At 46.5% G+C, this 15,488-nt stretch overlaps 1 protein-coding gene across 3 annotated transcripts in view; it reads left to right on the top strand.

The window, feature by feature from the left end:
* The window catches only part of TULP4 (TUB like protein 4), a 223,230-nt gene that overhangs the window by 166,754 nt on the left and 40,988 nt on the right, over positions 1 to 15,488 (top strand). For all 3 annotated transcript variants that reach the window (XM_067011103.1, XM_059083531.2, XM_067011104.1), the window contains 2 exons: positions 11,744 to 11,924; positions 14,244 to 14,378. In XM_067011103.1, the coding sequence (XP_066867204.1) occupies positions 11,744 to 11,924; positions 14,244 to 14,378 (316 nt within the window). The remainder of the gene's footprint in view (positions 1 to 11,743; positions 11,925 to 14,243; positions 14,379 to 15,488) is intronic.

A 15,488-nucleotide genomic window follows, 5' to 3' on the forward strand; every position in this document is an offset into this window, starting at 1 on the left:
GCATCCTGAGCACCCGTTCCGTCATCTCCTCCTGTTTCTGGGACGAGCACCTTTACTTTTGTGGTTTGTCCCCTCGTGTTGGTGGAACGTGTCTTCAGGGTGTTGTATGTTTCAAGATGCTGTGCTTTGTCTCTCTCACCTGTTTGGCTGGGACATGGTGGTCATTTTCCAACTTGTCCTTCACCTCCAAGGACTTGTCTTAGTTCTCTGATATTTTCTCTTCTCTTTCTGGAAATCTTATTATTCAGATGACAGTTCTTTTAGGTTGATGATTTGATTTTAATATCTTTTCTCTCCCTGTTTCTTTTCTTTGCCTAATCTTGTTTTTTGGATGATGTCCTGAGCTATATCCTCCAAGTTTTCTTTGACTTTTAAAAAATTAATGCTATCACATTTTTAATTATTAGGAGCTCTTTTTGTTTTGTTTTGTTTTCTGATTGTTCTTTCTTTAAAAAAAATCATTTTATTCTTATCTCATGGAGAACAAAACAACGTGAGGATTTTTTTTTTTTTTTTTTTTGCGGTACGCGGGCCTCTCACTGCTGTGGCCCCTCCCGCTGCGGAGCACAGGCTCCGGACGCGCAGGCTCAGCGGCCATGGCTCAAGGGCCAGCCGTTCCGCGGCACGTGGGATCTTCCCGGACCGGGGCGCGAACCCGTGTTCGCTGCATCAGCAGGCGGGCTCTCAACCACTACGCCACCAGGGAAGCCCAATATGAAGATATTGATTTGAAGTTTTGAAGTATTCTTTTGTATTCTTCATTGTCTTTCTCCTCCAGGTTCTTTCTGGTTTTGTTTTGGCTTCTCTTTTTCATATTAGATGCTTTTCTCAAATGTCTGGTGATCCTTGGTTGTCTGCTTATATTTAAGAGGTGGATACTAAAAAGTACCTGGAAGCCTGTGGAATGGGGTAATGAGTGGACCTGTCCTCCTACTTGGAAGACCCATCTGGACATCAGAGTCTGTCTTTGAGCAATCTTCCTGACCATGGCAGTGTTGGAGGCTGGCTGCCTGTGGGCCTTACCTGGTGGCTGAAGTGGGCTCGCTTTTAGCATTGAGTTGCTGGGTTTTTCACGCTAGGCCCCTGAGCTGTGTCTGGCCTTCTGTTCAGCCCCTTCACAGAGAGTAAGATGCGTACCCGCCTGCCTGGGTGGGAGAGGAGATGCGGAGGGACGACCATTCCTTTTCAGGACTTCCAACCAGTCCACTCTGGGAAGGTAACCCTGATCAGCTTACTCTTGTGTTCCCTGATGGAGCTGTGGGCCTCAACTCGCTCTGGTCTACTCTGTCACTTAGCACGTGCCCATGTGCTGTCAGTTTCTGAGTGGTGACTTCTCTGTCTGCTGACCTCTTCTCTCCGCTGACCTCTTCTCTGCAGTTCTCTGTTAGAGTTCCACGCTCATTACCCTTAATTGCGTGGGGCCCGGGAAGGTGTTGCGTCCATCACGCGACCCCTCGTACCTCTCGGCTCCTCTCTGCCCCCGCTCTCCCCTTCACACCCGCCCTGGCGGGCTGGCTGACTCCCCAGGCCGCGTGGCTTTCCTGCTTCCCTGTGCGCTGGTCCTTCTGCCCTCGCCCCTTGTCTGTCCAGTCAGCTTCCAGTCACCCTCGGAGGGTCAGCTCAAGCATCGCCTCCTCTGTACAGCCTACTCCCTGCCACTTTCCACCACTCCGGCCCAGGCAGAGCTAATTAGACTCTCCCTGCAGTGTTCCAGGAGCGGCTCCCTTATACCAGGAGCACATTTTGTAACGTTTTCCGCATTGCATTGTAGCTGTCGGTTGCATATTTTCCTTCTTACCAGATGCGAGGGCGGCGGCCGTGCAGTCACGTGGTGCGCGCGGGAAGGATGCTTCCTCTAGAGGCGCCGGCCTCCCCTCCCCTCCGCCCGGTGACGGTTAAGTCCTTATCCTCGCCTAGGGAGTTGCCATGTTTCCTCCCGTGCTCAGGTACCACACAGTCGGGAGAGGGCTCCTTAGTTTACCCCACATAGGCTGTCCTGGGAGGGCCCGGCATTCGTTTTTCATTCACAACTGTTTCATACAGAAAAGTCTAATTGTTTGGTTTTTCACATCTCCTGATACTTGTGTGGAATCTTTCATTAGTTAAGGCTGGTTGGATTGAGGGGTGGGGCGGGGCGTTGTAGGTTTTCTCCTCAATGTTTTAGGCTGTGTGGTTATCCCTCCTTTAGAAAGCAGTTTGAGTGAGGATCCTAATAACTGGATTCTTCTTCCTACTCAAATCCAAAAACGGTTTCTGAATATGAATTGTCAGCTTCATCTTGATTCACGGTATAGAAAATTCAACTCAGTGACAATTACTAGCTATTAGGATATATAGTACCAGGAAAATGCACGTGGTTTCCTTGGATGAAGGCCTTTGCAAGATTGCATGTTTCCATTTCCCGGCATGGTGTCCCTGCAGTGCCGCCTGAGGACGGCGGGTTAGGACTGATGACGTCTCCACAGACCACCCCACCCTAAGATTATTGTCCTTTTTTCTTCCTGTGTCTTACCTGGCCCCGCTTTTTCCCTCTCTTCCGTCTCTTCTTTACAGTAATGAGAATGTTTTTATCCTGAACCAGCAGACTCTTCAGTGTCAGTATTCTGAAATTCTCCTCTTTCCCCAGTGTGCCTATGACATATATTCATTTTTTTAACTTTAGTTGTAAGTGAATTACGCACCACTGTTACCATATTGCAGACCTTGGTCTCCGTGGTGCAGGGGGTTACTTAGCCTCACCAGGATTCTCTCAGTAGTATGGTGAATAGTCATTAGTTATTCTTCTTGTGCAGGGGAGCAAAGTCAGGAACGACGATTTCACCAGCTTGGTGACATCATTCCCGATAAAAACCCAGGATGAACATCCTGGAATTACATTCAGGAAGTCTGTAGCCATAGGAGGGACACTTTAAGGCTCTTTTCCCTTAATGAGGACACAGGTCAATATTTTTAAAAATCATAAAGGCAAATACTTGTTCTTCATAAAATTTGGAAGTACTGATAATTACTTTGTAGAGTTTATCCAGGTGACGACAGATACAAACTATGATTAAATTATACAGCAGAGGTTATTGTGTGATAATGATGAACTTCAAAAACAGGAGAACGATACTATACAGTAGAAGAGAGAGAAGTAGACTATGAAAACAAATTTTCTGCTCCAAAGGATTTACAGACACAGTCTTATAAGTGAAACCTATTATTTCAATAGACACACACTATGCTTGACCTTCAATTATAATGAATAACCAGCGGTTTCTCCTTTGGAATGTTCTGTTAGGAAACAAACATTTGTCACATAGCTGGAATATTTAAGTGTTTGCTACTGATGTTAATAGTCCTAAAGAAATACAGGTATTCTTCACTTTATATACTAGATTTTTAAATGTAGGTGAACTGAGTTTTTGTAATCATAATTATACTTAAAGTATCCATGTAAGGAAATCTTTCCTATTTAAGAGAATATTCTGTAGAAATTGCCCTCATTTAGAAGGCAGTTTGGTATGAAATGGGAATTCTTCACCTAATACATCTTTTTGCTAAATGTCCAGACTTTAGTTTACCACGAGTAGAGGTAATGTTTGTTTATATACTAAAACTTAAAACCTGATACTAAATACTAAAACCTTTTTCAAAGGAAGTCTTAAATACTTAAATAGACTTAATATTTTCTTAGGCACTTCAAGCCACGATTTCAAATAAACTAGAAGGGGTCTGGGGTTGGTACGTCTTAAACAGCCCCAAGAGAAGGCTTTCCAATTTTCGAGTCTTAGCACACGCAAATGTGAGTGGGGTGAAATCCTCTCCTCTGGCCTCCATCCTGGTGTGTTGTTTTGTTGTTTTTGTTGTTTTTAACCGAGGAAGAGAAGTTTATTCTTTTTGCTTTTGGATACAAATGGTAGATCCCAAGCCTCCTCTCATCGGCTGAAAGTAAGTTTTTCACAAAATGTGTTCCCTCCTGATCCAGTGTCTGGTGTCTGCTGATGTGACCAGTGATCCACCAGCGTTTTTACAACAACTTTAAATGCAGTCGGTGAAAGTACCCTTTGTGCCTCTGTGACATCTGTGAAGTGAAAGCTGTTTTTATGTACACGCTTCGTAAGAAAACATGACCTTTATTTCTCGTTTGGAGTAGACTGGAGTCAGGACTTGAGTGGTGTAGCAGGATCGTTAAAGGGGATATTTCAGTGCAGGATTAATTCATTTAGTTCAAATAATTTTAAAAATAAAAAAATTTAAATCACTACTATACAGCATCTTTCCAGAGATATGAATTGGTGAAAAACGAACTGTTATGGTACTAATATACGCTTAAAGCTTTAACACATTAGTCGGTTGAAAAGAGTAATTATTCATTTAATTCTGAAATATGAGGCTATGAAGTACCAACACAGAACTCAAGTAGATTTGCTGACTCCCTCGAAGTATTTTAAGTAATAAATGATTCTGTAGGGGTTTTTAATTTTATAAATTTTAAAACTTTGATTATAAAAAATTCAGTAACATGTCAAAAATAAAGAAAGAACCCAGATATTTTACCACATTTGCTATTTTATCCCTTTATTCTTTTTTTTCTGTGCTGTATTTAAGGCAAATTCCAGATAGCATGTCCTTTCACTCATACTGATTTCAATATAAATCTCTTCAAAATGTGGGATTTCCTTCCATAACCACAGTGCTGTCATACCACCTCTTATCTTTACTTTGAAGAAGGTCTTGTCAGATTAAAGTAAATGATTTGTTTGGGGCTTAGATTAGCCATGGCTTTAAAGGAGGGCATCTGTTGCATCAAGAAGATGGGTGTTCATTCTGAAGTTTTTCTTTGTCTTGCACTGTAAGATAGGAAATGGTTTACAAAGGAAACTTTAAAAAGCAATGTAAATCTTTACTTTATCAGCTAAAAATGTGATGTTGCCACCATAGTTTTATAAATGAAAAGTAATTTACTGATATTTGACATACAGGAAATGACTGCCTCATAGATGAGGCCCGATCGTTGACAGAAAAAGAGTCAGACTTACAACCAAAATAAAAAGAGTCACAGTGTGTTATTTGCAAGTTTTTTCTTCACCATAAGAAGATATTCTGCTCTGCTGGCTGTGTCAGTGCTGGTTTTTGGGGTGACTCAGCCGACTGCCCCCCTCAGTGCTTCTCCCACCTCCTCCACTGAGCCGGCATCGAGTCCTTTTAGGTAGTAATTGCAGGAACTGTATAGGTCTTAGCGTCCCTGGAAAGACTTGAAAGCCATTGTGCTAAATAACACAGTGAGAGAAGAACATGGAAATCTCTTACGCAAGCTCTTGTACTCAAATTATTTATTACTGTTATTATTTTTAATCCACAAACTCACTAGAGTAACAACTCAGTGAACCATTCTTATTCTGAGGACCCTCAGTCGCGAGGGAACTGTAAGTGGGTTAAAGGACCTGTGGAGTAGAGCTCCTGCCTACTGGCTTGTGGAAAAATAGCTTTGAAATCAGATTTAATCTAAACCAGTGGAAAAAGTGATTCTCCTCCCTCTCTTCCCATTACATTTTCACATGACTTTTTAGTGGTGCATGTACTAAAAAAGTACTGTACAAGGGAAGCTCATCTTTATTTAAAGCCTTGAACTGAACATATATAGGAATGCTCTTTGCCAAAGTAGGCAAGGAGGATGTGAGTAACAATTAAGGAAAATAATGGAAACATACTCAGGAAAGGAAATCAGGAGATGGCCTCCCACTCATTATGGCTATCTTTATACTACTATGAATACCATTTAAATTTTTTTGAATTTTGTTTGTACGTGTGTGTTCTGGATATTCTGTTGAGCTCTTCATAGGAGAAAATAGATTTCTTTAGCAAAAACAGGTGAAACTACTGTGTTTGTACTATTCTGTGCTATTTTGGTTGAGTGACGTTGGCAATTAAGTCATTTAAAAATTAGATTGCTCTCTGTTTATCTCCAGACTCAGATCATTGTTGGATCACTATATAGAAAACTCAGTATAGATAACTTATAAAATATGCTAAATAGAAAAATCTTTCTTGAAATTTACATTTGGCAATTTAGGTTAAGAATGAAAGATGGGGGCTTCCCTGGTGGCGCAGTGGTTGAGAGCCCGCCTGCCGATGCAGGGGACGCGGGTTCGTGCTCCGGTCCAGGAAGATCCCACGTGCCGCGGAGCGGCTGGTCCCGTGAGCCATGGCCGCTGAGCCTGCGCGTCCGGAGCCTGTGCTCCGCAACAAGAGAGGCCGCGACCGTGAGAGGCCTGCTCACCATGATGAAGAGTGGCCCCCGCTCGCCGCAACTAGAGAAAGCCCTCGCACAGAAACGAAGACCCAACATAGCCATAAATAAATAAATAAATATTAAAAAAAAAAAAAAAAAAAAAGAGCAAAGGGACATCATGGCCTGTCCCTTCACTCCTCCCTCCACAGTAGTGCATTTAGACGTTTGCCACCAACGGAGCTGAAGTTACTGCAGGGCGTATCTCAGGCATGTTGTGGGCTTGGTTCCAGACCACTGCAATAAAGTGAGTCACGCAAATTTTTAGGTTTCCCAGTGCATATAAAAGTTATGTTTACACTATACCGTGGTCTGTTAAGTGTGCAATAGCATTATGTCTAAAAGAGCAATGTACATATCCTAATTTAAAAAGACTTTTAAAAAATTAATTTATTTATTAATTTTTATTTTTGGCTGTGTTGGGTCTTCGTTTCTGTACGGGGGCTTTCTCTAGTTGTGGCAAGCAGGGGCCACTCTTCATCGCGGTGCGCAGGCCTCTCACTGTCGCGGCCTCTCTTGTTGCGGAGCGCAGGCTCAGTAGTTGTGGCTCACGGGCCTAGCTGCTCCGCGGCATGTGGGATCTTCCCAGACCAGGGCTCGAACCCGTGTCCCCTTCATTAGCAGGCAGATTCTTAACCACGGCACCACTAGGGAAGCCCTAAAAAAGACTTTATTGCTAAAAAGTGGTAACCGTCATCTGAGTGAGTCGGTGGAGGGCCTTGTCTCCGTGTTGGTGGCTGCTGGCTGTTCAGGCTGGTGGCTGCTAAGGCTGGGGTTCCTGTGGTAGTTCTTAAAGTGAGACAGCAGTGACGTCTGCCCCATCAGTTGGCTCTTTCTTTCATGCACCACGTCTCTGTAGCATGCAGTGCTGTTTGACAGCATTCTACGCACAGTGGAACTTCTTTCAAAATCAGAGTCACTTCTCTCAAACCCTGCTTTATCAACTAAGTTTATGTCATTTTCTAGATCCTTTGTTGCCATTTAAATAATCAGTTAAGTTCGCCATCTTATATGGACATGGTGTGTGATGCCCCAAAATAATTACAATAGTAACCTCAAAGGTCACTGATCACAGATCACTCTAAAAAAATATAATAATGAAAAAGTTTGAAATATTGTGAGAATTACCAAAATATGACACAGATACACAAAGTGAGCACATCCTATTGGGAAACTGGGACTTGCTTGGCACAGGGTGGCCACAGACCTTTAATTTATAAAACACACAGTATCTGCAGAGTTTAATAAAATAAGGCCTACCTGTAGTAGGCATTTGTAATCACTTTGTTGTCCTCTCCCCCAGCTTTAAATCACAAAAGCAAATAAATGGGGCAAAGTCAATTCCTTTTGTAGCTAGTTCCAATGCTACTGGTTAAATTCTACTACAAAAAAAGGTGAACAGTTATAGAAGCACATATTTTTATAGTTGGAATCTCCTAATATGGTCTTTATTTGAGAATTTAGATGCGTACCAGTCTCCAAAGGTAAGATCACTGGTGCCATATGGCATCACTGGTTCTAAAACATAAATCTTTGGAATGATTTGCTGTCTTCTTCCTACCTCCTTTGGTCTGTGGCTTGGTTCGTTTTTAATTGCTGGTGATAATTGTGTTACATTTTAAAATAATTACATCTAAAAATAGTTTAGAATGGAGTACATTTAAATGGAGAGATTATATGTGGATACCACAATTTTTTAAACATTGCAGTGATACTAAGCGCTGCCCTGCAATAGTGTCCCGTGTCCCTGAGGGACCGCCGTGGAACTGGTGTGGCCTGAGGGCTGGCAGGTTTCTGCCACCTTCTTTGGTTCTTAGTGTACCCATTACAGAGGGAGCATTGTCCCTGCCCCTCTGTGAAGCCTGCAGTCCAGTAGAGAAAACAGCAGGAAAAATATGAGACAGAAGTTTATATCATCCATAACTGAAAGTGTTTTGGAGGCCAATTTTATGGGAGGTTTAGTTGAAAGAAGAAAGGAAAGAAGTTGTTGCTTCATTTGTAGGAAAATTTGGGCAAAGGCCAAAGCTTTGGGCAGAAATTTGTCTGCTAATAGTCACTGAGCATCTGCTCATGACAGGCGGCATGGGAGAACCTGGGGGTGCAGACCTGCCCTCAAGAAGCTCATGGTTTAATGGGAAAGACGGACATGCAAAATCAGAGTGTTGTGGGAGCCGTGGTTAGAGTGAGGTTAATTCTGTGTAGGGGGTCCAAAAAGCCTCGTCTGAGCACCTGTAACGTATCGGACACCATACTGGACACTGGAGATAAAGCCACAGTCTTTGCTGGCAGAGGACCTGCTGTGTGGGGGGGTCAGGGGGTGGGTGAGGTTATGAATCTCATCTGGGACATGTTGATTCTGAAGGGCCTGGCCTTCGACACATCCAGGGGTAGGCGGCTGGCAGGCAGTTGGACCTGTGAGTCTGGAGCTTAGGGGAATGGCCTGGGCAGGAAGCCAGCCCTGAATGGGGTCCCTGAGGCTGTGGATGTGACTCTGACCTCCTAGAAAGGGAAGGAGGTCTGGGGCCAAGCCTAAAAGAGGAAACAGAGCCTGGGAAAGCGGAGCCGGCACCATTCTGTCCAGAGCACCGGAATTAGGGAGTGGAAGCTGCAGAGATGGCTGCATTTGCCGGTTTGTGTATTTATTATTATTATTAGACTTTTCTGTCTTGTTCTCTTGAAGTCGTTGTCTCATAGAAGCTTTATCTCATTGCAAGTGATTCGGCATGAAAAGAACTTGTAATAGAGGAGATTTTTGAAAATCTGATTTTATGTCATATCAGTGTTCTCCAGTTATCTGACACACTTGTTCCCAAACAGAGTAACTTCCTCCGTCACTGCTTGACGACCTGACTGTTAGGGTTGCCTCTTTCCTTCTCTCTGATTTTAACAGTGCATTATCTCTCAAGAGAGACGTAGTCGGAGTCGATTTGGAGGCTGGTTTTTTGTCCTCTTTTGCTTTACTCTGATGCTGAACACTGTAAACTCATGAAGCCACCAGGCCTTTATTCAGGAATTAGATGGTGTCTCTTCTTCTCCAAAATGGAAAAATGTGAGTGTTACTCAAAAGATGCTTCATTTCCTCCTTCCCGTCACAAACCCTGCCATGTGTCATCTGATATGACAGGCCCTGGGGAGATTGCAGCGATCAGAGCAGACATAGTCCATGTCCTCAGAAGCTTACAGTCTAGCATGGGAGTCAGACAAATCAAATAACCACACAGTGAGATATGAGAATAGTGGTGATTGTGCCAGTGGAGACTGTGGGAGCCATAATAGGAGGGGTCTGGGAACTTGTTTGGGGTTGATACATTTTAATCCTGGGCACTTGAGAGGAATAATTGTTTGCTCGTGCCTGCTAATGAGCTACGTTTAGGAGAAACAAAATCACAGGTGATGAAGTAACCCCTTCACGTACACCATGGTACGGGGCTGCCCTTCAGACATGCTTGAACAAATGGGTGAGGATGTGGAAAGGGGAGAAGAAAAGCCTGCTTCCTGGGGTGTTGCTTTACAGTGGGGTTCCCACACGCCTTTTTCTTCTGAAATATGTAAATTGTACATTTCAGTTGAAGTTACAGGGGGTCGCGTTGCATGTTTATCTGCACTGCAGACTGCTCAGGAAGCGTATTCGGTGTCTGCCTCTGCCAGGGCTTCAGTGGCTCTGACCCGCCGCTCCGGTGCCTGCCTCTCTCTGCCCATGTCGCACGAGGTCTTTGTGGACATGCTGGTGGATACTGTTTATTTTCTCTGTTGGCAGCCAAGAATTCAGCTTTTTCTAAAAATGATTTTTACTGTGTTCCTATTACGTCTTATCTGTTTTTCCTTTAAGCAGCGTTCGATGATGATTCATCACTGGCCTTGGGGGAAAACTGTTTTAGCTTCTTTTTTTTTAAAGTTTACAGTCATTAAAAATGTAGATCATGTTTAAAGGAATATTTGATGGACAGTTGGTTTATCTAAAACAGCTCTGTAAATGCTGTGAGCCTATGACTGCTTTAAATGAAATACATCTTCCCTTGCAATTAATCTCTCGTAATCATCAGGATAATTGCCTTTTGATCGTCACTGACTTTAATTCACTTTAATTCATGTAACCGTAAACACTTATTGAGTGCCCACTGTACCCAAAGCTCTGTTAGCTGTCAGGGGTACAGCTGTGGACGTTCTTGGCCCTCAAGGAGCTCAGTGTCAAAATCTAAAAACCAAAAAGAAGTATGGACCTAAAAGTTTTAAATAACTTTCCCTTTGTATAGATCCTGGTATGGTTCTCACAATGAGTTGTTGGTGGATAAACAGATGTCATTAGACACAAAAGATACAAAGATTTCCATGCTGGCAGATGCAGAAATTGCAGAGCCTAGCACACAAAGCAGGAGGTAACACGGTATACTCCTCAGGGAGGTCCTGCTTCCCAGGCCCCAAGGGTCCCCTCCGGGTCATCCAGGGGGATGACACAGTCGGCGGGGGCGGCGGGGGGGTAGCTTTGAGCAGCCACGAGCAGCTCCTCTGCTGCTCGGATGGAGGGCATCCACCGCCGTCCAGTCTCCCCCGCCTGCTTGTGCGTTAGCCCTGGCCGTGTGTCTGCCTGGGGGGCCCTAGGAGTGGCCCTTGGCACACAGGGCGTCAGGCCTGTCTCAGCTCCATGCCAGCAGTGCTGGCACTTAGCTCCAGGATTGTTTTGACAGTTAATGAGGTAAACTGGTTAGAATAGTGCTTGGCCCAAAGTAAGCACTTAATGAATGTATTCATACCATGAATTCATTAGAACATTATTACTTAAATACATCAACACCATTATTCGTCTCAGTGAAATAGAACATGAGGCAGACATGCTTACATACACTTAAAGTTTTTCTTTAAGAGATTTTTAACAATGAACCTCTGCTGCTGCTTTTTATTTTTTAAGAAAAAAAAGAGAATATTATCCTCTTCTTAGCCCTCCTCCTTCAACCAAAAAAACAAAACAAAGAAAACAGGGCTTCCCTGGTGGCGCAGTGGTTGAGAATCCGCCTGCCGATGCGGGAGACACGGGTTCGTGCCCTGGTCCGGGAAGATCCCACGTGCCGCGGAGCAACTAAGCCCGTGAGCCATGGCCGCTAGGCCTGTGCGTCCGGAGCCTGTGCTCCGCAACGGGAGAGGCCACAACAGTGAGAGGCCCGCATACCGCAAAAAAAAAAAAAACAAAGAAAACAGCCCACAAAAGGTGAAACAGTGATTTTGCTGGTGTTTGAAAACGTCCACATAACATAATGAATATATTTATCATAGCATTAGTCACATTTCACTAATAGAGGACTAAAATTCTTCCAGTAACAGCCAGCTAAGTTTCCGCCACTTCCTGCTTTGTATATTTCCTCAGTTGCTTACCTGGTCTCTTTCTTTGGTCCTGGTGGACAAGTCAAGGTGGTGAGGTTTGCCAGAAACCACAGACCTTTCTCCCTGTCCGTCACGAGTCCTGGTCCTTGGTTGCAGGTGCTGTTTGGCACGGCTGACGGGCAGGTGATCGTCATGGACTGCCACGGCAGGATGCTGGCCCACGTCCTCCTGCACGAGTCAGACGGCATCCTCAGCATGTCTTGGAACTACCCCGCCTTCCTGGTGGAGGACAGCAGCGAGAGTGACACCGACTCCGATGACTACTCCCCGCCCCAAGGTAGCGCGCGGGCTCCGTGGGGACGAGAGCGTGGCCGGAGACTGAACCCATCCGCGGGGCAGGGACAGGCCCGCCGTGCGCACGGCTCCCTGACCTACCGGGCAGGGTTCTCAACGGAAGTGCGAGGCAGAACTGGCCTAACCTCTGGTCCTGGCCGGACCGTCTTCTCGCTGCCATCCCTTTTTGCAGAATCACTGGTCAGGTTGACGAAGCTCCGTTGGCTTAGGTTTTCCTGAAACAAGACTTACGGCCGTTTCCATGTCCCTGGGGTGTCGTGGGACTTAGCTGCTTAGTGAGAGGAGGGAGAGCCGAAGATGAAAAATGCTGCACTATTCTTATACCCTAATCTGTGGTGTTTCAAGTCCCTGACGTTATTAAAGCCCGTAGCTTTCGTTGTGTGGGGAAAGGATTAGCTCTGCCCGTAGTGCAGGCCGGTACACGGGGCTGGCATCCACGCGCCTGTCTGTCTTTTTTATTTCAGGCAGGAGGTCTGCGCTTTCTCAGTTAGGTGAACCTGCCGCCCTCACCCGCCGCCCCCAAGCCTCACAGTGACGTTAGATTAGAGTAGATGACGTCGGGGCTTCTTAACGTTTGGACCAGTAATGAAAGATTGTTTCAGACCCTCGGTGGGGATAATTTCAGGTTCCAGCTTCCTTCACCCCTTGCAGTGTGTCTTAGCCCCAAAGCAGAAGCCTTTGGTGTCGACACTGGCCGTCACCAATGTCAGCCCTCAGCACTGGCCCACTCAGGGCTCTGGCTCTTCCCCAGTGTCCCATCCCCTGCTGCAACCTCTCTTTTTAAAGAGGAGAATATGTTAGGGACAGCGGAAGGAAGGCTCTCCCCGTGGTCGCCTGCCGCGGGGCTTCCGGGCAGCTGTGCTCACACTGCTGGCTGAGTGCCCTTAATGGGCCAAAGGCACAGGCTGGACAGTTTCTACCCCTCCCTGTGGCTGTGGGCATGTTCCGCCTGTGAAGGGCTGGTCCAGGGAGAGTATTTTTAACTTTCTCCCCCATCAGCATCTGCCCTCACTGGAACTGGAGTCTTCTCCCTCTTGTCCCGGACGTGATAAAGTGTCATGCTTCCCAGAGACGTACACATGTACATAGTCATTCATTCAGTTAGGGAGAAGGCAGTGTTCAGATCAGTAATGAAAGATTGTTTCAGACCCTGTGAAAAAAATGTCGATTGGCGGTAGTGTTTCCGGATTGGTGGGTCTCGGGAGGGAGAGCGTTCGTCGCTCCTGGAAATCCATCAACCTAGTGGGGCCCCAGCCTTGAGCGAAGTGCTGATCCTTCCTCCACCTCGTGGTGATGAAGCCAGTGTCTTTCAGCACTGGACTCAGCATCCTTTTAAAACAGGACTTTGCTAGATTGAATGCATATTTGCTTATCCACATTTATTAGGGGAGGAAACAAGATCCAGAGACCAAGTTGATAAAGCAAGTCCAGAGTAAGTCTAAGAGCAGAACGCAGTTCCTGGCTACTACTCTAACCTGTTACCCTCTTCAGAAGCAGAGGGCCAGTTTGGAGGATGACTGGGATTTGCCTTTCAGATAGAGCAGGGTGTTTCTTGGTGGCCTAGGGAATCTGAGCACAGAGGTAGGTACCTGCAGCATCTTAAAAGTGAAGCAAAGGAGAGTCATAACTGGGGACCCTCCACAGGCTGGCCCGCCCGGTGGGAGGATACAGAGCCTCATCCCTCGCGGCTCCCTCCTTAGTGCGCAGTCTCCTCGCACGCACAAAGCAGGGCTCCTTTCTGCTGGCTGGGCACTGGGTGTGAGCCACGACCGACCATGGCCTTCTCTCCGGGTGTGGGGTCTCTGCTGGCAACAGCAGAGCTCCTGGTGGCCGCTCACTCCCTGCAGTGCTCAGGGTTGAAAGGCAGCTTCTCTGCGCTTTGGACCAGGATTGAGAACACGTTTCCACCCCTCTTCCCACCTTCCTTATACGTTACGCGACGTTCAGATAATTTACGTTTGCCCATCATCAGAAACATGTAAACCCGTGACCACAGAGGTTAATAAACTCTGCACGCATATGCTCTCAGCACGGCATACAGAGCCCAGGGAGCCCTGCCTGGTGCCCCCGGGGCTGCGGTCACCAGCGCCTCTCATTCCAGGGTGCTCCGGGAAGCGCCCCCGATGCTTTGTGTCGTTCCCGAGTGCTGTGCAGCGTTGCCTTACCTGGTAATATCACAGCCCAGAGTCTGATCGGCACTGTTCGGCAGCTTCGAGGCGCTCCGCGGGATTGCAGCACGCAGGCCTGGATTCCGGTCACGTGCTCGTTGCCTCGTTTTCACTCGGCGCTTCTGTCCCCGCAGATGGTCCGGCGGCGTATCCCATCCCAGTGCAGAACGTCAAGCCGCTGCTCACCGTCAGCTTCACCTCAGGAGACATCAGCTTGATGAGCAACTATGACGACTTGTCTCCTACTGTCATCCAGTCGGGGCTGAAAGGTACGGATCAGCCCGGGGGGGCCAGCCTTCCGAGCTGGGCGTCACAGCCAGGCCTGTTGGTCCCCGGCCTCTGCAGTGGCCTCTTCCGGGCTGAATGGAGTCTGTTCACTCCTCTGCTTAGCTGACAAGTCGATTCCTCTCTAGTCTCACCTTGAGGAGGGATTCCTGACGGTCCCCTTCGTCTTCACCTGCCCTTCTCCCCCCACGGCGGGAGTGATCCTCTCGGGCGTGGGCCGCTTGCCTCCGGCCGGCACTGCGGGTGTTGGGCGGCAGCAGGTGACACACAGGACACCCGAGGCCTCGGTGTGAAGGTCAGCAGTCGGGCTGATGCCGTCCTGGGGGACGTTAATGAAATGCCGTCTCAAGGGAAGATAGGCGTCTGTAAGCATTCGCAGGGTTCTGAATTTTGCAACTCAGGGATACCGTTGAGGTTGCGCCTCTGGTGAGTTCTTCAGGGTTGAATGGTGCGGTGCAGACATTCCAGGGCTGCTTCTGGTCCTCGAGGTGAGGGGACCTGCTATAATCTGAACGGGAGCCATTGCCGGGCCCGGCGGTGGGGAGGCAAACCGGAACCTTCAGTTCAGCTTGCTGATGTCCTTCGAAAGTGGCCATCAGGCCAGAGAGTCCTGGCCATGTTGCTGCTTGTCTGAGTTGTTCAGGAATGCCAGGGATATGGAGAATCAAGTCCACGTACTTAACTGTTGATAGGCGGGAATGCACCATACCTGCCTGCACGCCCCACAAGCACTTAATTCTGTTTCAGAACTATTGGATATTCTTGGAAACAAGTTAAACTCCCTCTTTTAAGTGTCCCACTTGCTGTTTCAAAACTTATAATTGTAAGGAATTATTTAGCCTATAAATTCCGGAGGGACATGTAGAAGTCCTTCTTTATTATCACAAATGGACCCTTTAGGAGCTGAGTAAGTTTCTTTTTACGATGATGGTGAACTTAAATTCCTTGGACTTTTCTGTAAATTCTTTTCTGAATTTTCTGTCTTTCATGGAGCTAAAACAAAAAGATAGTCATCCTAAATTCTCTCATACGTTTAGTGATCCAAGCTCTACTTTTGTTCTTCTAAAATTCTGTTTTCAAACCTTTTGACCAAG

The sequence above is a fragment of the Kogia breviceps genome, chromosome 13 (genome assembly GCF_026419965.1).
Source record: "Kogia breviceps isolate mKogBre1 chromosome 13, mKogBre1 haplotype 1, whole genome shotgun sequence".
NCBI lineage: Eukaryota > Metazoa > Chordata > Mammalia > Artiodactyla > Physeteridae > Kogia > Kogia breviceps.